This window comes from Schistocerca gregaria, chromosome X, assembly GCF_023897955.1.
Source record: "Schistocerca gregaria isolate iqSchGreg1 chromosome X, iqSchGreg1.2, whole genome shotgun sequence".
NCBI classification, from domain to species: Eukaryota; Metazoa; Arthropoda; class Insecta; order Orthoptera; family Acrididae; genus Schistocerca; species Schistocerca gregaria.
Genome location: NC_064931.1, coordinates 333,272,192 through 333,299,903, shown reverse-complemented (window position 1 = coordinate 333,299,903; position 27,712 = coordinate 333,272,192). Strand labels below are relative to the sequence as shown.

The following is a 27,712-nucleotide window of genomic DNA, read 5'->3' as shown; positions in this document are numbered from 1 at the left end:
ACATTAACTGACATAACCTCTTTCTCCAGTAAACTAATGGGCATTGCCATAATGGATGTGAAGCAGGAGCACACAGTGAATGTTTGGCAGAAGTCTGGCAGCCCTTTTTTTAGGAGAATATGCTAGATTATGCATGAAAATAGATTTACACCACCTCTTGAGAAATTCAGGAGTTCATTTCTGTGCACATATTATCTATATCCTGCTTTCTGTTTCACTGCACCAGTGTTTTCATGGGGCACAATGTTAAGAACATTTGTCAGTACTGAATCGTTGAGTGATGCTGACATACTGCTCTTCTTTGTACTTAGGATTTGTGACAGACTTTGCTAGTGTGTGCACAGGTACACCTAGGCAGATAACATCGCGCATTAGTGAGGAGGGTGTACGGACCATCTGATGATTTAAGTTACATCCTTTGATTGGAAGGGTGGGTAGACGTATGGCATACAACAAAGGCTACCATCTGGAGGGTTCCGATGGATGTCCAAACAGGAGATCACCAGACTGAAGGGGTAGATCAATGATGAGGCTCTGCATGCTAGTAAGAGATATGTTCTGGAAGTAGAACTGGCGTAGTCTGCCCAGTTGCATGACGAACACAGTGACTTGCCGATATTTCCACGAAATGGTTCCATCCCAAAACTGTTGACAATGTTGAGGACTAAGAACTAATATGTCCTCCACACAAGAAAACACCATCATTATCTCAGGTTGGGGATGGAAATTTTTAGTACCACTCATGGAATCTCCAAAAAGCAGGAATGCTAGTTGAAAGGGTATAATGTGGTCCATGGTGACAGGTGACTTTGACAAAGATTTTTAAAATTAATGACCAGTTCATTTTATACTCACACAATTCATCGGTGTAATTGACTGTGTGGGTGTGTATTTATTTGTGACCATTTAATGTGTATACGTGAGTGTGTGAAGAATAGGTTGATGAAATGCTCATCATAGTTGTGTGTGTGTGTGTGTGTGTGTGAGTGAGCCTGAATGCCTGCTTGTACGCCATGTGTTTTTGTATTGTGTGTCCATGGAATATATATATATATATATATATATATATATATATATATATATATACCAATTCTTTTGTTGGGCCAAATTAAGCTTAATTTGGCTATATATATATATATATATATATATATATATATATATATATATATATATATATATATATATATATATATATAGCTTAATTTGGCCCAACGAAAGAATATATGTATATAATTTGGCCCAACGAAAGAGTTGGTGCACATTTTTTGTCAATTTGATGCGTCTTTCTCGGATAATTCTAAATAAATCAAGAGTTCTTCCAGAATTTCAGCGCCATCTGTCAATCGTTTAAAAATGTTTTAGACAAAACTTGATTGTTTTTTAATGAATAATCCGAATCTGTAATAAAAAATGGGCGTTTCCATTTAAGATTTAAATGTTGCCCCCGCCCCACCCAAGGGGGTGCGGGTTGGAAGTCACGTGTAGTATCACTTGATGTCCCCCTTTGAGCTTAAGAACTTGTCTTACTCACTATTTTTACCCGATGTATAGTTTTTGTCTTACCCACTATTTTTACCCGATGTATAGTTTTCGAGATAATCTCATCCGAAACTTCAGATGTACCACCCTGTACACTGTTACTCCCTGTTTCACATGTATATTCTGTATATAGAAACAAATGATCAGAAATGAAATACTAGAAAATCAAAATAATGCATGTAGAAAGAAAGTGTAAATAACGTATGTCGAACAAAAATGGAATATTTAGTATTTAAGTTCTTGTATCTGATACCCATGTCATCAGAAATTATAAATGGCTGTGTAAATACATCAACAGCAAAAATTGAAAATTATCGTACATATGAAACAATTGCTCTTTAGAAATACCGCTGTGAGATTTGTTGTCAGAAACAAACAGCTCGTAAGTAAAATAAAAAAACTGTTAATAAATAACAACATATTATTATAAAAGTGTTAATAGTAAACCATAAAGTTTACTGTTATATTATTTTTCTTATTTCCAAACCCTTTCACTACAGAATTATTGTTGATATAACTAATCCGAAACCTCTTCTCATGATGAACAGACCTTGACCGAAGAGAATGCACAGTTGAGCTAGTTATGGAGAGTACTAAGGGAGAGGAGTGGGAGCTCGAATCTTATTGGTCCATTAGGTTTCCCACAATTTTATTGTGCTCCCTTTGATTGAGAGATATAGGGGAATGGGAGGGGTTTCTCGCCAGTTGTATATCACACGACAAGTATCGAGTTACATCATGACCCTGAATATAAGTAGCACCATTGGTTGAGAAGTGTGGATGTTCCCTGGGTGTCCTTGATCAATTCCCAACGGTTCCCCTTGGGGAGGGCAGTGGTGGGTAACCTTGAATATAAGTCGGCCAAGTGTGTAACCTAACACTGGACGTGTAACCCATTACCCCTTATCTTATCGCTGATAAGAATGGAATGTGCTCATACTGGCCTTTTAATGTTATGCCCCCTTAGCATTTTCCATGTGTGTTGTGAGTTGGCATACCGAGAGATACTCAGATAACCCAGTCCCACTTTCATTCAGAAATTACTGGCCGAAGTAAACATGTACAACTTGGCAATAATTTGGAAAAAATCGAAATGGTTTCTGAGGCTTTCTTGTGTGCAGCCTCTCTCTTCCACTGCTTGTTCCTTCTTCCTTCATGTTTCTGTCCAAGACGACCAGTGGCATAAATCTAAGCTAAACGCGTAAATGCATTCATGAGTAATTGACCGCAGAGCTCTCTCTCTCTCTCTATCTCTCTTTTTCCCTCCCTCCAATATAGCAGCAATCTCAAATTAAGTTACTCATATACTTGTAAAAACAGCAGAGTTCAATCGTAACTTTCCATAACGTCTATCTAATGATATTATACATCGTCTTATGTACATTGGTGCTTAAGACTTATGGACGAAAGTAACTTTCGTATGATCTGTCACTGCCAAGTAACATACTGAATGAAACTTAGATCATACGTAGACAAAACTACTGCAGTATAGCACAGAATGTAACTGAAAGAAATATGGAGAACGAGCAGGCTAGATCATTTTCCAAGTATCCTCTCATCCCAGACGCCTCTTCACCTGAGCAGTTCAATGTGGTGACGCATTATCATGCATAAAAACGAAATCAGGACTGAATGCACCCCTGAAAAGACGCACATGGGAAGGAATATAATGTCACGATAACGTTGACCAGTGAGTTCCGTGTTCAAGGTTTGGAGGTTAGTAGGGGCGTACAACTGTGTAACAATATGTCTCCTCACATCATAACACCTGAACCACCAAAACGATTATGTTCGACATTACTGGATGTACACTCACATGGCGAGAGATGGGAACAGGTAATCACATAATGCGGGTGCATTTGGCTGAGCCTTGAGTTTTGTAGATGACAGTGCGTGATTGCTTGGAACAACGCAGATGGAGGAACTCTTGGATCAAGAGCATGTTCAGCAAATGGATTAGCCTGCCCGGTGCCCGAATTAAAACCCTATCGAGCACATGACGGGTATGTTTGGGAGATATTGCAACATGCCTATATGCACTAGTGACCATCCAGAAGTTGTCAACAGCGCTGGTGGAGGCGTGGAACCCCTTCTGCAAGAACTCCTTAGAAAACTTGTGCCTACATAGAGTGAACGTTGAAGGGCGTGCATTGCCATCCATGGCGATTATACACCCTGTTATGAATTAGATCCTGCCTTTCAAGGTCCTGGGAACCATTCTGAATTGCGGTGACTTGAGTGTAATTGTTGTCTTTGAATAAAAGTGTAATTTCTGTTTGTCTCATTGCGTATTTATTTTCCGTTTTTTTCTGTACTATGCTATAGCAGTTATTCCTATGCATGGCCTACATTTCATTGAACTATGTCGCTTGGCAGTAACACATCATGGGAAGTTACTTTCATCCTTAAGTTTTGCACACCAGCATATATCATAAGTAACAGTTTTCAATTAGCTTCAAACTGAAAGAACTTCTGGGAAATTAAGTATTTTTAAACAACACAATCAAATCTCAAACAATCATGTATTTAAATTTATCTGTCATTTATATTCCTTCAGTAGACTGTGGCTAGCAGCGGCCATGTTACTGCTCCCTTGAATAAAACAAGTAAAATACACAAAACTACTTTGATCAGATTAAACATAATAATTTGAAGTCTGAAGAGATGTTCATGACTTGTGTGCTTTTGTATCCTATGAGCACGACGGTGCTATGGATTCCTCGTAACATTGTAGGTGAGGCAGTTGGATGCAGGTGCAACTGGGGAGGAAGCAACATGAAAAAAAGAAAGCATGATGAATACTGGAAAGGGTCAAGAGATGAGAGGTAGGTGATACGAGATGGATAGGCTTGCAGTTAGGTTGGGGAAAGCTAGACTGGAGCCGTTATTTGAACTGAAGGTGTACAGTAGATTATAACTGACAGGATTAGTAGATTTCAGAAATAATATCATGGTCTGAGAAGGAAAAGCGATTGAAATTCCTCTGGGAAACGACATGTAGTATGTGAAGATCTAACTCGATGCTAGAGTCGCATCAGTAGACAAGCAATTACAGCGTTTCATACTTACAGACATAATGACAATCAGGCAGGTTGGGATATACGTGTGGAATAGGTAGTATCCCAGGCGACGTTTGAGCACGAATACAACCTCCAGACAGGTGAAGTTACCTGAAATGAAACAAGATACTTCTGCGATAGCTGTTTTTATATTTCCTTTATGGGAATACCCACATGAAACGCCAAGTTGCGTAATAAAAATGGCACCAGTAGCATATACATTGGTTAGAATTTTCCTTAGTAGTAAGCTCAACAAAAGTAACATCAAGCAAATGTATAAGCACCTGCATGGCAACAAAAACCTGTAAGGAGAGGTGGAAAGAGTCCTGTTATTCCACCTCTGCATCATCACAGAATAAAGATCCAGTATTGTGCTGTATGTTTTGTCACTGCAGCAAATCTATGACCGGAAACAAATGCTCACAGTTGGTATGATGTCTGTGGCAGCTGCAGCTCATCCACGTCAGACACATCATTTTGTAACATCAGAAAGTTACAGCTGTTGACACTATCGTGATACAAAACAGCCGAGAGATTCTGGATGATACTGCAGCAATAGTAAACTTTATCCGTGGCTCAGCACACAAGATTATACATGATGTGCTCCAGTTTCACTTTGTGTCTACACCTTCACTTGAACGTCACCAACTTGACCTCATACATTGATCAGCCAGAACGTTATGAACACCGACCTACTATCGATAGAAACCCGTCCAGGATATAGCAGCGTCTTCTGGCGAGGAATTACTGCTAGTCAGACACACCCACGGTGCATGTAGTATCTGTGAGCGTCCTGGCACGAGTAGAATGAGGGAGGTACGTGATCTATCTGAGTTTGACCGAAGGCAGATTGTGAAGGCCTGTAGGCTCGGCATGAGCATTTCGGAAACTACACGGCTTGTCTGGTGTTCGAGGAGTGCTGTGGTGAATGTCTTCAACACGTAGCGAAACTAAGGTGAAATCGATTCTAGACTTCGTGGTGCTGGGCAGCCATCCTTCATTACAGATGTTGGACGCAGTAGGCTGAGCAGACTGGTACAACAGGACAGGGGGCTAAGTGTGGCAGGGCTAACATCTGACTGTAATGTCAGGCAGAACACAAGTTTGTATGAATACACAGTGCACCGAACACTCCTAACGATGGGCTTCCACAGCTGATGATCCATGCATATGTCAATTTTAACACCACAAGATCAGCAACTACAACTGAAATGGGCAAGCGACCATCGGCAATGGACGTTGGTGCACTGGCAGAGCGTTGCATGGTCTCATTAATCCCTTTACCTTCTTCATCATACTGATAGGAAGGCACGAAACCGTCGTCTTCTAGGAACAGCCCCTTGATACTTGTATTGCAGGACAAAGACAACCTGGCGGCGACTCCATTATGCTCGGGGACATTCATGTAGGCATTCGTGGGTCCAGTGGAGCTCGTGAAAGGCACCATGGCTGCCAGAGAGTATCGCACACTGGTTGCAGGCCACGAAAACCCTTTCATGAGGATCATGTTTCCCCACAGCAGTGACGTGTTTCAACAAGATAATGCGCTATGTCACAAAGGCCAGGAGTGTGATGGAGGAACAGAGTGGCGAATTTCACTTACGAATCGTAACATATAAATGTTCAAAGCAAAAATATGTGTGATACCAGCTATAGATTAGAGATAGTATACTTTGACGCCATGATCAAAGCATGTTGCCAATATCAAAGCAGTATTTCACAAACCTTTTACTCACTGTGCAGTATTACATGCTCGGACATTAAGCAGCTGCAGTGGGATGAAGCGAGTGAAATCCAATGCGTGCGCGTACTTAAAAGCTACACTATGTGATCGAAAGTATCTGGACACCTAACTGAAAATGACTACAAGTTCGTGACCCCCCCCCCCCCCCCTCCTCATCGGTGATGCTGAAATTCAATATGGTTTTGGCCACTCTTAGCCTTAATAACAACTTCCACTCTCACAGGCATACATTCAATCAGGTGCTGGAAAGTTTCCGGCCGCTGTGGCTGAGCGGTTCTAGGCGCTTCAGTCCGGAACCGCGCTGTTGCTACGGCCGCAGGTTCCAATCCTACCTCGGGCATGGATGTGAGTGATGTCCTTAGGTTAGTTAGGTTTAAGTAGTTCTAAGTCTAGGGGACTGATGACCTCAGATGTTAACTCCCATAGTGCTTATAGCCTGTTGAATTTTGCTGGAAGGTTCCATGGGTAATGGCAGCCCATTCTTCATGAAGTGCTGCACTGAGGAGAGGTATCGATGTCGGTCGGTGAGGCCTGGCACGAAGTCGGAGTTCCAAAATATCCCAAAGGTATTCTATAGGATTCAGGTCAGGACTCTGCGCAGCTCAGTCCATTACAGGGATGTTATAATCGTGTAACCACTCCGCCACAGGCCGTGCATTATGAACAGGCACTCGATCGTGTTGAAAGATGCAATCGTCATCCCCAAATTGCTCTTCAACAGTGGGAAGCAAGAAAGTGCCCGAAACATCAATGTAGGCTTGTGTTGTAATAGTGCCAGGCAAAACAAAAAGGGGTGCAAGCCCCTTGCATTAAAAACACGACCATACTATAACACCATCGTCTCTGAATTTTACTGTTGGCACTACACACGTTGGCAGATGACGTTCACCGGGCATTCACCATACCCACAGTGCCATCGGATCGCCACATTGTGTACCGTGATTCGTCACTAAACACAATGTTTTGCCACTGTTCAATTATCAAGTGTTTACGCTTCTTACACCAAGCGAGGCGTCGTTTGGCATTTACCAGCCGCTCGACTATGAAATCCAAGTTTTCTCACCTCCTGCCTAACTGTCATAGTACTTGCAGTGGATCCTGATGCAGCTTGGGATTCCTGTGTGTTGGTTTGGATAGATGTCTGCCTATTACACAGTACGACCCTCTTTAACTTTCGGCGGTCTCTGTCAGTCAACAGACGAGGTGGGCCTGTACGCTTTTGTGCAGGACGTTTCCCTTAATGTTTCCACTACACTATCACATCGGAAACAATAGATCTAGGGATTTTAGGAGTGTGAAAATCTCGCTTACAGACGTGTGACACAAGTGACACCCAATCACCTGACCACGTCCGAACTCCATGAGTTCTGCGGAGCGCCCCATTCTCCTCTCTCACGATGTCTACTGACTACTGAGGTTGCTGATATGGAGTAGCTTTCAGTAGGTGGCAGCGCAATGCACCTAATATGAAGAACGTATGTTTTTTGGGGTGTCTGGATACTTTTGATCACATAGTGTATATGTTATGAAGGTCAAAACAGCGCACTGTCAGAGTTATGCCTCAAATTTTCGAGCGGGATCTATTACCTTGCAGTTGCACATTTTCTCCTCAAAATATGAGGTCACGTTTGTAGTGGCATTTACTTAGCACTTATGTATGTTTGACAGTTTTCTCCACAGTTGTAGACATATTTTTCTAGAAGAGAGCACAATTTTAGTAGTTATAACTAGTTTTGGTCTAAAAAGACTAGTTTTACATACAAATCAAATTTTAGATCTGAAGTAGGTCTTATTGGAACAAAGCTAGTGACAACTATAAAAACTATGTAGTTCTGAAGGTGGAAAGTTAAGCATAATTTTATTATTACATATTTTTCATTAATTATGTAGTTGCTCACAGAATGGTACTTCTGAAAGACAGGCCACATCTAGAAACATCTTTTAGATTTTAATTGTCACACTTTTGCAATATTATTAGTATTTAGAAAAATTATTTATTGTCGCAGGAAGAAATGTTTGCCCTTAATTGTGTTCAGAAGTAATTAAAATATACTTTTGCCATTAAAATTGTGAAACCGTGAGGGCACGCTGCAACAAACGACAGGTTAATATAAAGTGTGCTACGTGCTTGAATATGGAAATAATAAGCATTTCAACACAATTACACCAAGTAGTTAAGAGCAATACCATCTACATACTGCACACAACCTGCCCAAAAGAACCGGAACACCCTTATGTAATGCGGAACTGATCACTAGATGTCAACACAGGAGGACTCGCCATTATAATTGGAGGCGAGGAGTACTTTATTGTCAGAAGAGAAGCAATAAGGGCGGAAACGGCTGTCAGGAGAACTCACTGACATCTAAAGTGGGCTAGTCATTAGATTTTACCTGAGTAACAAATGCATCAGGGGTATTTAAGTCTTTCTAAAGCTGCCCAAGTCGACTGTTGGTTATGTGACTGAAGTGGAAAAGCGAAGAAACAACAACAGCTAAATAAAGACCAGACGGACCTCATGTACTAAAGAACACAGGCCTTCGAGCATTGTAAAAAGCGCTAGAAGCCGGCCTCTGTGGACGAGCGGTTCTAGGAGCTTCAGTCCGAAACCGCGCTGCTGCTACGGTCGCAGGCTCGAATCCTGCCTCGAGCGTGGATGTGTGTGATGTCCTTAGGTTAGTTAGGTTTGTAGTTTTACGTCTAGGGGAATGTTGACCTCAGATGTTAAATCCATAGTGCTTGAGCCATTTTAACAATTTGAAACGCTAGAAAACCGCGGAAGGAATTACTCATGAGTTCCGAAGTGTCGCCAGCACTCCTACTAGCACAATGTCTGTGGGTAAGGAGTAAAAAAGAATGGCGTATAGTGGTCGAGCAGCTCCTCAAAAGCCACAATTTTCTGTAGTCATTGGTAAGTGATGCTTCAGCTCGTGTAAAGAGCGATGCCACTAGACAGTGGTTGACTGGAAACGAGTGATTTGGAGTGATGAATCACTCTACGCTCTCTGGGAATCCGACTGAAGTGTTTGGGTTTGGCGAATGCCTGGAGAACGTTACCTGCCAACAGTGAAGTACGGAGGAGGTAGTATTACGACATGGGAGTGTTTTCGTGGTTAGGATGTGCTCCTCTTATTGTGCTTAAGAAAATGCTAAATGCAGAAAGATATAGACACATTTACAGGGTTGTATTCTATGTTCAACAGAGAAACAGTTCAGAAACGTTGATTGACTGTATCGGAATTACAATCGCGTCATAAAGTAGCAACTGTGAGGCAAAGGTTTGTGGACAATAACATTCCTGAAATCGACTGGCGAGTCCAGAGTCCCGACCTCCATCCAATGGAACACCATTGGGATGAATTAGAAAGCCGACTGCACGGCAGATCTCAGCGTCCAAAATCTCTACCTTCTCTGGTTGCGGCACTTGTGGAAGAATGGGCTGCCATTCCTCGACAGACATTTAGACATCTCACAGAAAGTGTTATCAGCAGAGTTCAAGTCGTCATAAAGGCGACGGGTGGACACACATATAACTGTCCAGTAAATGGTGTCCAGACATTCAGATGGTTTATATAAGGAAAGATTACGCAGCGGAGTTCTCATTCTGTAATGGCATTTGAATGTTGTTTTTTGACAGAAGAGCTTGTTATGCTTTGTGTAAGAAACAGAAACGACGACCAACACATGTCAGGAATCAAGAGCGGCAGTATGCTTTGTCATTTCGGAATGTTAGTGCTCGAATTGGCCGGTGCTCCATACGAATGTGGAATTATAGGTACGGGAAGGCCATATGCAACGCCATGCAGTATCTCAATGGTCCCACACGACTAGCTTCAAAGAGGGCAGGCATATTATTTGCTTGGCTCTACATCATCATTCCGCCACCGCACATACCCCGAGTCAGGGAACGGGTTTGTTTACAGTAAGTCAAGTATACTAATGGACTGATTAACGCCGATCATGGCTACGACTTCCCTTGACACTGTAGTAGCGAGGCGGTCGACTGGTGCTCTGACCAAAACGTTCTCCAGACCTCACAGCTGTTTAAAATGTATATAATCATGGGTGCCCGAGAATCTGGCAAATCCATCACTCGCCAACTCCTACAGTTGACGAACTCTGTCATGGAGTTGAAGCAGTAAGAAGCGAATTACCCATGTGTACCAGCAGAGCTCGGTTCGACTTGATGCCCAGCCGGGACAGAGCCATTGTAGCTGCCCTGCGTATTAAATATTGCTCATTGTATCCCTCTACATAACAGTTTTAATCGTGTACTCATCCTACAACACTACATACACGCAATAAGTAAAATGTCCTTATTTTCTATTCTTCCTGGCGTTGTAATTTTAAAGACTAGCAGTGTGCGTATTAGTTCTTTTGTACGACTGAGCCACACTTTCATCAGAGTTGGCCAAACAGATGATGAATGTGAGAGTCTAACGAATGCTAAGTCTACCACAGAATACTTCATTGGAAATGCTCGTAAGCATTTTGTAGTCCCATCTTGGCAAAGATGGTATAGTTCCACATTCATAGTAATGTTGTTATTTCCAAGACGATGTAAAGATATTTGGAATGCACATAAATGATATAAAGATTGAAAAAGCTCAAAATGGCTAAACAGGAATGGCTAGAGGACAAATCTAAGGATTTAGAAGCATGTTTCACTAGGGGAAAGATATATACCACCTACAGGAAAATTAAAGTAGCCTTTGGAGAAAAGAGAACCAACTGTATGAATATCATGAGCTCAGATGGAAAACCAGTACTGAGCAAACAATGGGAAGGTGAAAGCTGGAAGGAGTATATAGAGGATCTACACATGGGAGATGAAATTGAAGGCAATATTATATAAATAGAAAAGGATGTAGATGAGGATGTGATGGGAGATATGCTGCGAGAAGAATTTTACAGAACACTGAAAGACTTAAGTCGAAACAAGGGCCCCGGAATAGATGACATTCCCTTAGAACTACTGTTATCTTTGTGAAAGCCTGCCATGAAAAAACTATTCCATCTGGTGTGCAAGGTATATGAGGAAGGAAAAATACCCTCAGACTTGAAGAAGATTGTATTGATTTCAGTTGCAACGGAAACAGTTGCTGACATGTGTGAATAATACCGAAATAACAGTTTAGTACGTTACAGTTGCAAAAATAACAGAAATTATTTACAGAGGAATGGAGAAAATGGTTGAAGATGACCTCGGGGAAGATGAGTTTGAATTCCGAAAAAAAATGTTTGAACATGCGAGGCAGTACTGACCCTACGCCTTTTCTTAGAAGATAGGTTAAGGAAAGGCGAACCCTCACTTAGAGCATTGTAGACTTGGACAAGGCTTTTGGCGATGTTGGCTGGAATACGCTCTTTGAAATTCTGAAGGTAGCAGGGGTAAAAGGCAGGGAGCGAAAGACTATTTACAACTTATACAGGAGCGAGGCGACAACTGCAAGAGTCGAAGGGCATGAAAGGGAAGCATTGGAAGAGAAAGGAGTGAGACAGGGTTGTAGCCTATCATCGATATTACTCGATCAAGCAGTAAAAGGAACCAAAAAAATTTGGAGAAGGAATTAAAGTTCAGCCGGAAGAAATAAAAACTTTGAGGTTTGCTGATGACATTGTAATTCTGTCAAAGGCAGTAAAGGACTTGGAAGATCAGATGAATGGAAAGGATAGTGTTTTGAAGGGAGGATATTAAATGAACATCAACAAAAGCAAACAGGGATAATGGCGTGCAGTTGTATTAAATCAACTGAAGCAATTGCTTTAGCAAACAAGATACAGAAAGTAGTGCATGAGTTTTGCTATTTGGGCGGCAAAATAACTGATGATGACCGACATACAGAGGATATAAAATGTAGACTGGCAATCACAACAAAAGCGTCAGTGAAGAAGAGAAATTTGTAATATCGAATATAGATTTAAGTGTTATGAAATCTTTTGTGAAGGTATTTGTCTGGAGTGTAGCCATGTACGAAAGAGAAATATGGACAATAAATAGTTTAAACAACAAGTGAATAGAGGCTTTTGAAATGTGGTGCTGCAGAAAAATGCTGAAGATTAAATGGGCGTTACTAATGAGTAGGTACTGAATAGTAATGGAGAGACAAGAAATTTGTGGCACAACTTGGTCAAAAGAAGGGATAGTTTGATAGGACACATTCTGAGACACCAACGGAACACTAATTTAGTATTCGAGGGAAGTGTGGGGAGCAAAAATATTAGAGGAAGACCGAAAGGTGAGTACAGTAAGTAGATTCAGATGGAAGTTGGCTGCAGTCATTATTCAGAGATGAAGAGGCTTGCACAGGAAAGAGTAGTATGAAGAGCTGCATCAAACCAGTCTTGAAACTGAAGGCCAGTAGAACAACATAAAGATATTACATTATTATGTATACACAGATATTATTTGCCAATTTCTGTAGATATCGGATGTGTTCGTACATTGTAAAATTGCTTGAGCTGTTACATTATTGCTTCTTTAGGATAAAATAAACTTTTGAAACTGCTGAAAAAGCTGGCCGGAGTGGCCGAGCGGTTCTAGGCGCTACAGTCTGGAACCGCGTGACCGCTACGGTCTCAGGTTCGAATCCTGCCTCGGGCATGGATGTGTGTGATGTCCTTAGGTTAGTTAGGGTAAGTAGTTCTAAGTTCTGGGGGACTGATGACCTCGGATGTTAAGTCCCATAGGGCTCAGAGCCTTTTTTTTCCTGAAAAAACTGTGGCTGTTATAGTGTTCGTGCGTTTCAGATGTTCTTGGAGAACTTTTCTATGTATAGCAATGTTTCTGGCTGTTATAGCACATCAAATTTTATATCATTATTTTCTCTATGTAGTACAGTTAAGCGATGTTTCCATTGGTGATGTCGGCCTGTATTTTATTGTATATTTTGTTAATCGAGTTTACTGAGTACCTATTACTCATTGCAGTTGTCTTGATGGTGCCAGTTTCCTGTTCCTGAATAGACATGCGCTAATTAACGAAATTCACAACTGCATAACTGTACCTCACACAGAAAATAATGGTAGAAAACTTGATCTGCTAGAACAACCAGATATATTGCTTCACAGAGAAAAAATTTCACTAGAATGTCAAGCGAACAAACCGATTTGATAGCCATTAACATGGCTGCCGTTCATGTGAAGGCAGGGTTCAGCACATCTCCTTATTGGTGCCTATCCATGTTCACAATTCCCAGCAGTGCTCCGAATGCATTGATAACCAACCAATCATAATGCATTCCAGGAATTCATCGACTCCATCAACAGGGCTGGAATACATCAAACCTTCAAATACATTCCTCCTCCCCCCCCCCCCCTCGAAAAAAAAAATCAAGTGGTTTATTTCGGGGAACTTGGGACGCCATGGTATTCGAGAGCCATGTCCTATACACTTGTTGCCGAAGATTAGTGCCACATATTTCCGAACACCTACATGGAACTGTACCAGTGGACCACAGTGTATGTACCACACTTGCATCCTTTCACATAAACGTAGCCTTAGAAAAATTGGAAATTTGTGGTAAGTACTATGGGACCAAACTGCTGAGGTCATCGGTCCCTAGGCTTACGCACTACTTAATCTTACTTAAACTAACTTACGTTAAGGACAACACACACACCCATGCTCAAGGCAGAACTCGAACCTCCGACGGGGGTAGCCTTAGATATTAACAGTGTTCTAACATTGGCATGACTACATTTGCAGATATTTCGTATCGGGGAAACTATTGGTTTCTGGAACTATGTTTGTTAGGACTATTTGCTTGTTTTATTGCCCTCAGCCCATGCTTTTCGTTTATATCATGGCGTAGTGGTTAAGATGCTAGGCTAGTGGTCAAGTGCTCATTCCCGTCCGACTAACCAGATTTAGGATTTCTGTGGTTTGTCTAAATCTCTTAAGTCGAATTTCAGGATGGTTGATCTGGAAAGGACACAGTGGACTTACTTTCCCATGCTTATTCAATTATAATTTGTCCTCTGCCTCCAGTGACATTGTAGTCAACTGGACTAATTTTTCTTCATTTCCTCGTTGAATTGCTCTTCTACATCTATACTCTGCGGAGAGAACTTCATATACCTACTACGTCATTTGCCTCTTTCCTGTGCTATTGGCAACTAACACAAATTCCCATTTTCAAAACTGGGCAAAATGTAGCAGACATTAACGAAATTTAGTTCATTTGAAAATATCACGTGTTCCATGGTAGAAGACCTTCCGTTTCAAAGAAAAAGAAGGCGCATGGTTGACGAAGTATGGCTTAAACTTTCACAAGCTATGCAATTAGTGTTAAAAATATCCAGAATTTTACTCACCAAAAAAATCTATAACTGAAGAGTTAACAATATCCTTCACATAGTTTTAATATATTATACTGTATTTAAATTTGTAGAACACGGAATATTAACAAACACACAACAGAAACAACAGGAAATACGGAAAGTGCTACTGTGGTCGCTAGTGCTTATTCCTTCATGAGATGCTAATATCGCTCACTGGATTGTAATACCGATCAGGAACATGATATATTCCTCAGTACAATTTCTTCCAGATACAGAACTTTCCCCTACTGTTTTTTTGTAGCATATCAGGATACTGTAACCTTTTGCTAGGTCGTTGATGTGGGTTTGAATTGCCCCCAAACCGTTCTGGACTTCGTATTCTTGCCCCAAACCGTTCTGGACTTCGTATTCTTGCAGCACCATAATTTATAACTCATGTCATTCTTCCTAATATTATTGCAGTTTAATCGTCGGCTGAAACGTTTATCGTGGCGACTGTTTGTCCATAACTTATGCTAGTCTCTTATGGCTTTTCCATATCTTTCCTGCTCAAACCAACTTTCTTTCTTAGCGTTTTTTTTCCATTGTATGGGTTCTGTGATTTATGATCATATGGAAAATTTATCTTATTTATAATTTTTAAAAGGATACTACACATTAAACTATACGAACATGGACATCTCTGCTCCATTCTGTACATATGTTAAGCTCCTCTGAAAATAAGTGCCCTGGTAAATCACATAACCAGTTCAGGACACATACTGTAAAAAATAAATGACATGGCAGAAAGTAGTGTAAGTTCGATGAAAATATTAATCCTTACATCCCTCTGCTAATTTGCTCTCGCATGTGAGCGTCTGTGTGAAGAAAGCGCGATAAAACCATTTGTCTTTGAAAAAACCTAAGAGAAATCATGCACATGTAAAACAGGACTTTGGCATAGGTCATTCCAGGATTCTTGCACCACTCTGAAACCTATATACTCAACTCAGCTGATTCTTACATATTCGCATTGAAGAATGTTAGGTCAGAAATGCCTGCCCATTTCATATCAAACTGTATTGAGCTCAAACGTGACTAAAGAGGGATACAAACTCTATATTCAAAGGAAAGAACGAAAATAAAGAAAGGTAGACAAAGATGCTTGAAAACAAGCTAAATTTCGCTTTTAGGCACACAAACTATTCCTTTAGAAGGTAGAGAGAAGAATGAACTGATGAGGTAATGGGTAACAGCGGTGAAAAGAGAGAATTCACTGGACGTTTCCCCCCAGGAAACACATTTTAAATACCAAAGGAAAGGTGTTGGAATAACGCCAAGATTTTATAAAAAATTGTTACTCTTGCAGCAAAACATCATTATGATAACGAAACAGAAAATTGGGGATAACATTTAATATTCGACAATCACAAATATATATTATTATTATTATTATTATTATTATTCAAAAAAACTGTGCAAGTCTACAGAAAACTCTTTATCGATGGAATTTTGTAGCTGATGATCAACTACCTTCTCTAAGCATACGACGGGGACTTATAACTATTGGGAATGGTATGAACCACATAAAAAACAGCAAATTTAGCAGAGAGTGACATGATGGGTTGCATACCTGTGGAGTAAACTTGAGTACAGTCTGCAGTGGAATTTTTCACTAGCTGCAGCTGGGGAAGTTCTATGTTCTCATCAACTACTAAAGGAACGTCGGGGTCCCACTGGAATATCATGTCGTCTGTGGTATGCGATACTGAAAAGAAAAACACAGAATTAAATACACGTATGGTGAAATTAATGCGCTGCATAGCAATGCATCAGTATTGAAGGCAACGCCAGTTTTGAGTGACTTTATATGTATCGTCGTCGTTTTCTCATATTAGGAATGAGATTTGCGTGGGTGACGTATTTATCGGCGTTTAAAAACACAGGTATTTCATTTTCATACATTTCGTACATTTACTTGATGCTAAAATGAAACAGGTGCATTTCGCGCAGTATATACCAAAACCGAAAAGCAAGTATAAATAACAATTTACCTTTAAAATGCGCAATTAATTTGTTCCGTTTCACGGCATTATAAATTCAGATTATGGCTTCAAACATAATGTAAGACTTCGTCCAATACACTTCAGTTAAATAATTATAATAGCATAACATTACGAATAATAATAAAATAATAATAATAATAATAATAATAATAATAATAGTAATAATGGCACTAGAATTTTGGGCTAATGCAAACCATTACTGAAACGTGAAGTGTGTACCTCCTGCAAGACAGCAACCTGCAAACCTACAACACACGTACCGCCCGTGCCTGCGATTCAGGCATCGCTCGCTACGACAGGCACAAGCGCCTGGGTAAATGTCCCGGACAACAAGATCTACATACCGATTTGTTGTTCCCGGAGTCTATGGCAGCGCCAGTTCCGCTGCCAGCACACAGCGCTTCCATGACCATGGTGCTACGACCGCGGGCACTGTTTCCCTACAACATGTCACGTGCTAGCTAGTAGCTTGCGCCATATCCATAAGCCGCGGCAGTATTGAGACCGGCGCCCGACAACGGATTGGCAGTCTCTTGTCAGCTATCGAGTCAATTATTTCTTTCAACTTCCTGGGCGTGGCACCGGCTGCAGTCACAGCCCACGGATCAGACGCTCTCTAACGAATCATCGTCGGCTAGTCGCCGAGAAATGTCTATATTCGAGTCCCTATTGATATTAGGCCAGCGACTTGACACTGATCAGCCAGAATATTATGACCCCGACTTATTATCGATATAAACCCGTCCAGGTGATAGCAGCGCCACTTGACTGCTAGTCAGACACCCACAGTGAGTGCAGTATCAGTGAACGAGCTGTCCCTGTGTAGAATGGCGAAGGCACATGATCTATTTGAGTTTGACTGAGGGCAGATTGTGATGGTCTAGAGGTTGGGCACGAGCTTTTCAAACAGTTCGATTTGTCGGGTGTCCGAGGGGTGCTGTGGTAAGTGTCTTCAGCACGTAGCAAAATCAAAGTGAAACAATGTCCAGAAGTCGTGGGTTTAGGCGGCCATCCCTCATTACAGATGTCAGAAGTAGTAGGATGGGCAGACTGGTCAAACAGGACAGGCAGCAAAATGCGGTAGAACTAACATCAGACTTTAATGCTGGTCAGAGTACAAGGGTGTCTGAACACACAGTGCATGGAACACCCGTAAAGATGGGTCTTCGCAACTGACGACCAATGTGTGTGCCAATGTTAACACCACACCATTGGAAACTATGACAGAACTGGGCATGTGACCATTGCCAATGGACGTTGGTGCAATGTCAGAGCATTGCGTGGTCTCATGAATCCCACTACTTTCTTCATCATGTCAATGGGAGGTCGCGGATCTGTCGTCTTCCAGGAAAACAGCTCTATGACACCTGTAGTGTTGGCCAGAGACAAACCGGTGGCAGCTCCATTACACTCTGGGGAACATTCACATTGGCATCCAAGAGCCCAGTGAGGCTTGCAGAAGGCACATGATGGCCAAGGAGTATCGTACACTGGTTTGCAGACCACATACACGCCTTCATAAGGATCATATTTCCTGATGGCAGTGGCATTTTTAACAAAACAATGCGCCATGACACCAGGCCAGGAGCGTGATGAAGTGGCTCGAGGAACACAGTGGGGAGTTCAGTGAGGAGTTCCAATAGATGTGCTGGCCCCTGCACCTCGGCATATCTTAGCCTGATCGAACACATCTGGGATATAACTGACTGTGGTCTCAGAGCTCACTGCCCCACCTCCCAGCGACCTATCAAAGCCTCACTGCTTCCATGCCATCACACGTCGCCACTGTTACCATTTTATAACATTTTTGACAGCGTTTGACTATATATTCCTTACTAAATTTTCTTTCAGATATGCCATTTTTGTATGTTGTATTGCATGTAACATTTCTGATTTTTTGTACCTGATTCTAGACTAAACTTTCTACATATTTCAAAGTTATATGTATGTACTTTTGACGTCAAACAAATCTTTTTACATTCTTCACATTTATAAGCTATTCGCCAAATTCTTAGTGATGGTTTAAGTATTCTTTGTTATAACAATTTCTATTACATTTTTCACAATATATCTTGTTTTCCATAGCATTGTGTTCTGTACCCTTTGAATAATGCACATACTTTTATTTCTATCTTGCATTTATGTACCTTCTAGTTTTAATGCTGACATACAGTTAATTACATGAAAATGGTTGCAATTTTTATAAAGATATTTTATTGCTTTCTCTGGACCACTAAAATAACTAAATAACATTTACTAGAATATCGAATAGTTGCTCAGCGTTTTTAATATCGTTTAGAGTAAATCCTTCTTCTTTGTATTTAGCTAATTGCTTCCATAGTATCCTGGTTAACGTTTTTTGTAATTTGTTCTTTCTCCTTCTCTAATTTTCTTATTTTCACAAGTAGATAGTTCTCTGCCTAAGATAAAATCTGTGTTATATGTTAATGTAACTAGTATTAGTCTAGAACAACAGACGTTATCACTTTTTTGTGTGCTAACACTGAAACCCATATTTGTGTGCTTCATTTTCTTAAGTTAAATATAAATTCAAGTACTTGTTTATGATATAACTTTCTTTCCTCTACACCTCACCTGTATAAAGCATTATTAAGTGTTGTATTGATGTTATGTATCTCTTTATGATAATCTTCTATAGCACTATCATAAATTGCATTTCATTTATTGAATTATGTTAGAATACTTTTGTATTCAGCATTTAGTTCTTCTTTGTTGATATAGTTGCTGAGCTGTGCTACAGTTCCTGTGTATTCAGGCTTTGTAACAAGACTAGCTAACTCATTTTCTAAATTTTGTTTGGTTACTGACTCATAGCCATTTCCAGGATTCATATCTACCAGTCTTGTGCATTGAAAAACAATATAACATTTAAATGGTTACAAAATATCACTAACTTCATTTTGAAATTGCTTGATTACACTCTGTTTATACATCTATTAACGATTTTAATCCTGTGCACACATTATAAACATAAATTCCATTGTTATTGAATTTTTAATCATTTTTGTTTTGTTTTTGATAATTTTTCTTCTCTGATATTTGACTGAAAATTTTCAGTTTTTGATTCCTATTCTTTTTTGAATTTTTCTAACTTTATTTGCTCATCGATATTGGAGCTATCAATAGGCTGTGCCTTAGTTCCAAAAACATTCATTCATTAGATTCAAAATATTGATTTTATAATTATTTGACAACAGTGTTAAAACAAATGCACACAAATGGCTATGAATTACTTCATTTATGTTATATTCGTTTTCTATTGTAGTATAGTTCACTTGAGCATAAATATTTAATCACTTCTTTAGGAATATATCTTCCAAATGAAGCAAACTCAATTTTTTTATCTTAATTTTTATAATAACAGATCCAGTGTGAGCGAACATGATCAGATGTATCTAAATTAACTATTCTAGATTCATATTCTTAAGGGTGATTAGCGACAGCTGAGGTAGTCTTATAATTACATCCAGGTAATTCATGTTGTTGTTGTTGTTGTTGTTGTCTTCAGTCCTGAGACTGGTTTGATGCAGCTCTCCATGCTACTCTATCCTGTGCAAGCTTCTTCATCTCACAGTACCTACTGCAACCTACATCCTTCTGAATCTGCTTAGTGTATTCATCTCTTGGTCTCCCTCTACGATTTTTACCCTCCACGCTGCCCTCCAATGCTAAATTTGAGATCCCTTGATGCCTCAAAACATGTCCTACCAACCGATCTCTTCTTCTAGTCAAGTTGTGCCACAAACTTCTCTTCTCCCCAATCCTATTCAATACCTCCTCATTAGTTACGTGATCTATCCACCTTATCTTCCGCATTCTTCTGTAGCACCACATTTCGAAAGCTTCTATTCTCTTCTTGTCCAAACTAGTTATCGTCCATGTTTCACTTCCATACATGGCTACACTCCATACAAATACTTTCAGAAACGACTTCCTAATACATAAATCTATATTCGATGTTAACAAATTTCTTTTCTTCAGAAACGCTTTCCTTGCCATTGCCAGTCTACATTTTATATCCTCTCTACTTCGACCATCATCAGTTATTTTACTTCGTAAATAGCAAAACTCCTTTACTACTTTAAGTGTCTCATTTCCTAATCTAATTCCCTCAGCATCACCATATTTAATTCGACTACATTCCATTATCCTCGTCTTGCTTTTGTTGATGTTCATCTTATATCCTTCTTTCAAGACACTGTCCATTCCGTTTAACTGCTCTTCCAAGTCCTTTGCCGTCTCTGACAGAATTACAATGTCATCGGCGAACCTCAAATTTTTTACTTCTTCTCCATGAATTTTAATACCTACTCCAAATTTTTCTTTCGTTTCCTTTACTGCTTGCTCAATATACATATTGAATAACATCGGAGAGAGGCTACAACCCTGTCTCACTCCTTTCCCAACCACTGCTTCCCTTTCATGCCCCTCGACTCTTATGACTGCCATCTGGTTTCTATACAAATTGTAAATAGCCTTTCGCTCCCTGTATTTTACCCCTGCCACCTTTAGAATTTGAAAGAGAGTATTCCAGTCAACATTGTCAAAAGCTTTCTCTAAGTCTACAAATGCTAGAAACGTAGGTTTGCCCTTCCTTAATCTTTCTTCTAAGATAAGTCGTAAGGTCAGTATTGCCTCACGTGTTCCAACATTTCTACGGAATCCAAACTGATCCTCCCCGAGGTCCGCATCTACCAGTTTTTCCATTCGTCTGTAAAGAATTCGCGTTAGTATTTTGCAGCTGTGACTTAATTCATAAATCGTAAAAATACCACGAAAGTATCTGATTTTTAATTGTTTGGCAAGTTCTTCTCTATCAAAATTACTTAACGCATTAGGATACAACTGGATTATTTTTTGCAATTTTTTTATTCCAGTGACAGCTATCTTTTCCATTGCTAAATTAAGTCGTTTTTGTTTTTCGAATTCTGCATCATCTTTCTCTTGTCCATTACTGCGTTTACAATACCAGCTTTTCGACTACCTAGCGAACAAATAGTTGGAAGATATCATAATGCTGCCAATAATAAAGGAGGAAATTCTCCTTCATGGTTTTTTAGCTCTGAACTTCTTTTCTTTTTTTTATATATTCGATAACAAGTATATCTAATGTTATGAGTAAATTACTGCCAGTTTTTATCTCTCTTTCTTTTTTGTTCAACAGTTAAAAAATTACCAGTACTATGTAACTTATCATTATTGAGTTGAATTTTAATTGATTTTGGTTTGGTTTTGCCACTATGTAATAAAATATGATCAATGCTGAAGTTATTTATTTATACATAATGTACCAATCAAACCTCCCTCATTTCAATAACCCAGGAGAAAAAAACCACAGTAGATACGACAGTGAAAATGCACCACATTGTAGAGCAACCCAAAGAATTTATATTCCAGCGTCAGAAGTGCCACGTATCGTCGTCAGAGTGCAACATGGTTGCATGAAGTGAAAAAGACGACTCCATAGCAACACATGCAAGCAGTAGTGTGGTTTGCCGATTACTGTGCAAAGAAATTATCGTCATTTGTATGAATGTCAACCACTTGACGTGAAAGCAATTAAGGAATGGTATGGGAAGTTTCTGGCAACAGGAAATGTTCTGAAATATTGTGGCAGTGCACGTTACTGAGTTTTAGAAGAGACAGTGGAGTACATCAGACATACGTTTCTCAGAAGCCCATGTAAGTCAATTCGTCAAGCATGTAAGCAACTTAATGTACCTTGATCAACATTGCATCGTGTAGTTCACCAGCCTCTTCATATGTGTGCTTACAAAGTGGAAATGCTGCAACATCTGACGCCGAACGACAAACCTCGCCAACAACAATTTGCTGCGGATATGCTGCACTGTATTGATATGGATGTCAGCTTCATGAGAAGATGTTTATTCTCAGATTAGGCCAACCTTTCATCTATACGGAAGGATTAATAGGCATAATGTTCGGATTTTGGGCTCGCAAAATCTGTACGTTGTCATTGAACATGCTCGTGATAGCTCCAAACTAAACGTCTGGTATGGGGTAATGCACAACAGGATTCTTGGACCATTCTTCTTTGCGGAACAAACAGTGAATGGGTCAGTGTATCTGGACATGTTGGAGCAGTTTGTGTATCCTCAGATACAAGACTTGCAACCCAACATCATTTTTCAACAAGATGGAGCTTCGCTGCTTTGGGCAACAGCTGTTCGCAATTTCCTAATTGTTGAATCGGACACGGAGGACCCATTGGTGGCGACCACGTTCATCCAACATTACGCCGCTTGATTTCTTCCTATGGGGATACGTGAAGGACCCTGTTTATGCGCCCGAAGTGGATGAATTCCTACTTTGCGACATTGTATCACGAATGCGATTGCAACAATAACAGAAGAAATGTTACAGAGAACTTGGCAAGAAATTGAATATCTACTCGATATTCTTTGTGCTACAATTGGTTCACATGTAGAGGTGTACTGATGATAAATAAATTTTTGAGATGCTCCATAATGTTGTGCATTTTTAATTGTCATACCTACTGTGTTATTTTTTCATGGGCCTTTGAAATCAGGGAAGTTTAAGTGGGACACCCTGCACAGATAAAATTTTTTATAAGGATTAATATTTTTATAGTCCCCAGCTATTATCATTAACATCGAAACACACGTCTAATTTTCTCTTTCCATGTACTATTCCTCTAATTCCTTCTGGATTGTTGATACTAAAATCACTAAATTTTTTAATACTTGTGTTATTTCCAGTTTTTCATTATGATAGTTTTTATTTCCAGCTTCTTATTCTCCATGAATAACTGCTAATCTATAGATTAAACCTCTAACATCATTCATCCAAATATATTTAGCTGGTTTTTCTGTTTTTCGTCTTTACCATTTTTCTCGGGTGAAGTTGATTTTGAATGTCTTAATTTCTGAAAATGAACATAACGAATTTCTATTATCATACTTTTACATTTATTACCTCTAATTGATTTTATTTTGTTTCGATTATTATCAGAATGTAATGCACCTGAATGAAACAAAGAATCTGCATAATTTGATACATCTCCTCCATCAAATGTTTCACCCATATCGTCCATAGGAATTTGGTTCTTAGTTAACAGATTCATCAATCCATCTGTTTCTTCATATTCTTTTTCACCAATCTTTAATTTATCTTCCTCTGAATTCTACGGGTAAAGAACCAACAAATTTAAATGCACCTACAGGTCTTAATCGAAAATCTTCCTTCTGAGAAAAGTCTTAGCACAGGTGGTCTGTTATTGTTTTCTCCGTCTTTCCGACAATGTGTGGGATGGATAATTGTATCATGTGAATTTTTCTGATGAATACCTTAACAATGTAATGTTACGTTATTTCGGAAGGAAGGGAGAACGTAGAGCTTAGTGATAGCACACAACCCAAAATGGTGCCACGTGGTCTTCAGTCTCAACGATCTCGCCACCGTCAACAAGTGTTTTGTGATTTCTTCTGTTAGAGACCGTGAAAAACTTCAGAAATTAATACGGAACAATAGTCCTCAATTCAAATACGAATAAGTCATATCTAGTTAAAAAGTAACTGCAAGTCAGTAACAACTGCTGCGAAGCAGTTCTGTTTACTTGCAAAATTTAATGACACAAGTTAGCTGCTAACTCCTTTTCGTTGCATCGACGGCAGGAACCCGAAAACTTCGTTTATCCGGGATAGATAAGGAGCTTTCAAAAATTATCCAAGACTTGCGAGTGGTTATTACTATTAATTTACAGAATGACTACGTCAGGGCGAGGTTATTACAGAGGATGTACAGATACTGGAAAAGGAATCTTATTGGAGGTTTTTTCCAGAATTTGCTGAGTTTGGTCCAAGGAGATTCCTGGGAACCTAAATTAGGATGCCCGAACAAGGCTCTGAACTAACTGGAGAGCCAATTTATCGTCTACAAGCCAATGTTTTGTCGATGTCTTACCGAAATGGAGACTTTTTGACTAAATTCGAACATAAATTGTGAAAGGAAAGAGACTGAGTTGTTGCCAGTAATCCTCTTAATGGTGTTTGTACTTCGGCTGCAGCTGGTATTGAAAGGAAGAGTATTTTAGTCTTCTTCACTAATCTGTCAAGGTTGCGAATACGTGCTGTCCCTGTAGTGAAGACGTTCACAAAATCTTAAAATGCACCCTCAAAACTCAGAATTAGCAGTATACTGTGGTTGTAAATGCTTTAAACAATATTTATGTGCAGGAGTATGGAGAGGTTGTGATCTTATGCATAAGTCTGACAGGTTATTTCTCGTCTTGGAAATCAAATAAGTTATATTTGAATCTCCACGCGAGCATGTTTGCTACTCAAGTCAGTTTATGTAGTGTCATATATCACAAATATAAGTATAACGTATCAACTTACAACTTTCCATTTGCAGCTTACATTCTTGAGTGTCGTGCGGGTAAATCATAAAATTCATTGCACAGGACAATGTTAACGTTAACCTGAAAATGAATGAAAATGAATTAATACCGTGAGTCAACACGATGTAGTGATAGAAAGCAGTGAAACATGATGTTAACATAAAATTTCGGCATACTTAATATGGCAACGTTTAAGTTCTTTTACTGCTATGTTTATAATATATATACACAACAGTAAACAAATCGGTATATTTTCGTGTTTCAAGAAAGAATGTGATAAAGTTAACGAAATTACAAGAGGACCCGCGTTATGCTACAAATGGAGTTAACTTATTGTGTACAACTGTACCGACTTTCGTTTACCTGTATAGAATACATTAGATTTACAACTACAAACGGAAATCAAAACAAATAATTATACCAAAGAGGAAAGCTTAATTGGAAAATCTTCAGTATAGCATCTGAACAATTCAGCAAAATACAGTTCTTATAAAACAAACTTAGCATCTATTGGCACTGGATTCGTTATCTTCTTGTATTCGGAGTTATCAGACTTCCTTAAGCAAACTGACTTTACTTTAAATCACCTGTTTCTCAATCTTTGCGTCTTCTATGCTGAGTATGTACACATGTGCAGATACTAAATATATAAAAAAAGACGTCACGTAGCGTGTTTTTGATTTGGTTACTGATGAAAAAATATTGGGTTTTGTAGCGTTGCTGAAATGAGAAGTTTTCCATTTTTATTGCCGTACCTTTCACTATATCTACTTCTATTCTTTTGATATATTTCTGTGTGATCGCCATTTGAGCTGTTCATATCGGTATCTGGCTGTTTGGTAGTTGCCTCACGTACTGACGTCTACATCACGATCTCCTTGCGTGTTCAGCACAGTTATGTGGCTCTTTCATCGACTGTCCCAGATCCTAAGGGTTCTGTAGACAGCACTGATAACTACACTCCTCGAAATTGAAATAAGAACACCGTGAATTCATTGTCCCAGGAAGGGGAAACTTTATTGACACATTCCTGGGGTCACATACATCACATGATCACACTGACAGAACCACAGGCACATAGACACAGGCAACAGAGCATGCACAATGTCGGCACTAGTACAGTGTATATCCACCTTTCGCAGCAATGCAGGCTACTATTCTCCCATGGAGACGATCGTACAGATGCTGGATGTAGTCCTGTGGAACGGCTTGCCATGCCATTTCCACCTGGCGCCTCAGTTGGACCAGCGTTCGTGCTGGACGTGCAGACCGCGTGAGACGACGCTTCATCCAGTCCCAAACATGCTCAATGGGGGACAGATCCGGAGATCTTGCTGGCCAGGGTAGTTGACTTACACCTTCTAGAGCACGTTGGGTGGCACGGGATACATGCGGACGTGCATTGTCCTGTTGGAACAGCAAGTTCCCTTGCCGGTCTAGGAATGGTAGAACGATGGGTTCGATGACGGTTTGGATGTACCGTGCACTATTCAGTGTCCCCTCGACGATCACCAGAGGTGTACGGCCAGTGTAGGAGATCGCTCCCCACACCATGATGCCGGGTGTTGGCCCTGTGTGCCTCGGTCGATGCAGTCCTGATTGTGGCGCTCACCTGCACGGCGCCAAACACGCATACGACCATCATTGGCACCAAGGCAGAAGCGACTCTCATCGCTGAAGACGACACGTCTCCATTCGTCCCTCCATTCACGCCTGTCGTGACACCACTGGAGGCGGGCTGCACGATGTTGGGGCGTGAGTGGAAGACGGCCTAACGGTGTGCGGGACCGTAGTCCAGCTTCTTGGAGACGGTTGTGAATGGTCCTCGCCGATACCCCAGGAGCAACAGTGTCCCTAACTTGCTGGGAAGTGGCGGTGCGGTCCCCTACGGCACTGCGTAGGATCCTACGGTCTTGGCGTGCATCCGTGCGTCGTTGCGGTCCGGTCCCAGGTCGACGGGCACGTGCACCTTCCGCCGACCACTGGTGACAACATCGATGTACTGTGGAGACCTCACGCCCCACGTGTTGAGCAATTCGGCGGTACGTCCACCCGGCCTCCCGCATTCCCACTATACGCCCTCGCTCAAAGTCCGTCAACTGCACATACGGTTCTCGTCCACGCTGTCCCGGCATGCTACCAGTGTTAAAGACTGCGATGGAGCTCCGTATGCCACGGCAAACTGGCTGACACTGACGGCGGCGGTGCATAAATGCTGCGCAGCTAGCGCCATTCGACGGCCAACACCGCGGTTCCTGGTGTGTCCGCTGTGCCGTGCGTGTGATCATTGCTTGTACAGCCCTCTCGCAGTGTCCGGAGCAAGTATGGTGGGTCTGACACACCGGTGTCAATGTATTCTTTTTTCCATTTCCAGGAATGTATTTATATATTCATTGTAACATTTTTATTGTGTATAATTCTCAATGTGTAAGAATTCTGCATGACGAATAATGAAGTAATTATAATTGGTTCTCTATCCACAAAGAATACAGGTAGACATAATCTTTAAGGTGCTTTCAAGACGACGAAGACACACAGTAGTTTGTTCCGCATCGTTATTAAGAGACAAATTGGAGAAGAAACTCATAACACGTATGCTTGATTTTTAAATGAATTCCCTGCTGCTCTTCCCCCAGGAACT

General features: G+C 40.4%; 1 protein-coding gene across 5 annotated transcripts in view; it reads right to left on the bottom strand.

The window, feature by feature from the left end:
* LOC126299573 (glycine receptor subunit alpha-3) overlaps positions 1–27,712 on the bottom strand; it is a 386,589-nt gene that overhangs the window by 95,152 nt on the left and 263,725 nt on the right. For all 5 annotated transcript variants that reach the window (XM_049991580.1, XM_049991579.1, XM_049991581.1 and 2 more), the window contains 3 exons: positions 25,070–25,152; positions 16,238–16,372; positions 4,609–4,709 (listed from right to left, as the gene is read on the bottom strand). In XM_049991580.1, coding sequence (XP_049847537.1) covers positions 4,609–4,709; positions 16,238–16,372; positions 25,070–25,152 — 319 coding nt within the window. The remainder of the gene's footprint in view (positions 1–4,608; positions 4,710–16,237; positions 16,373–25,069; positions 25,153–27,712) is intronic.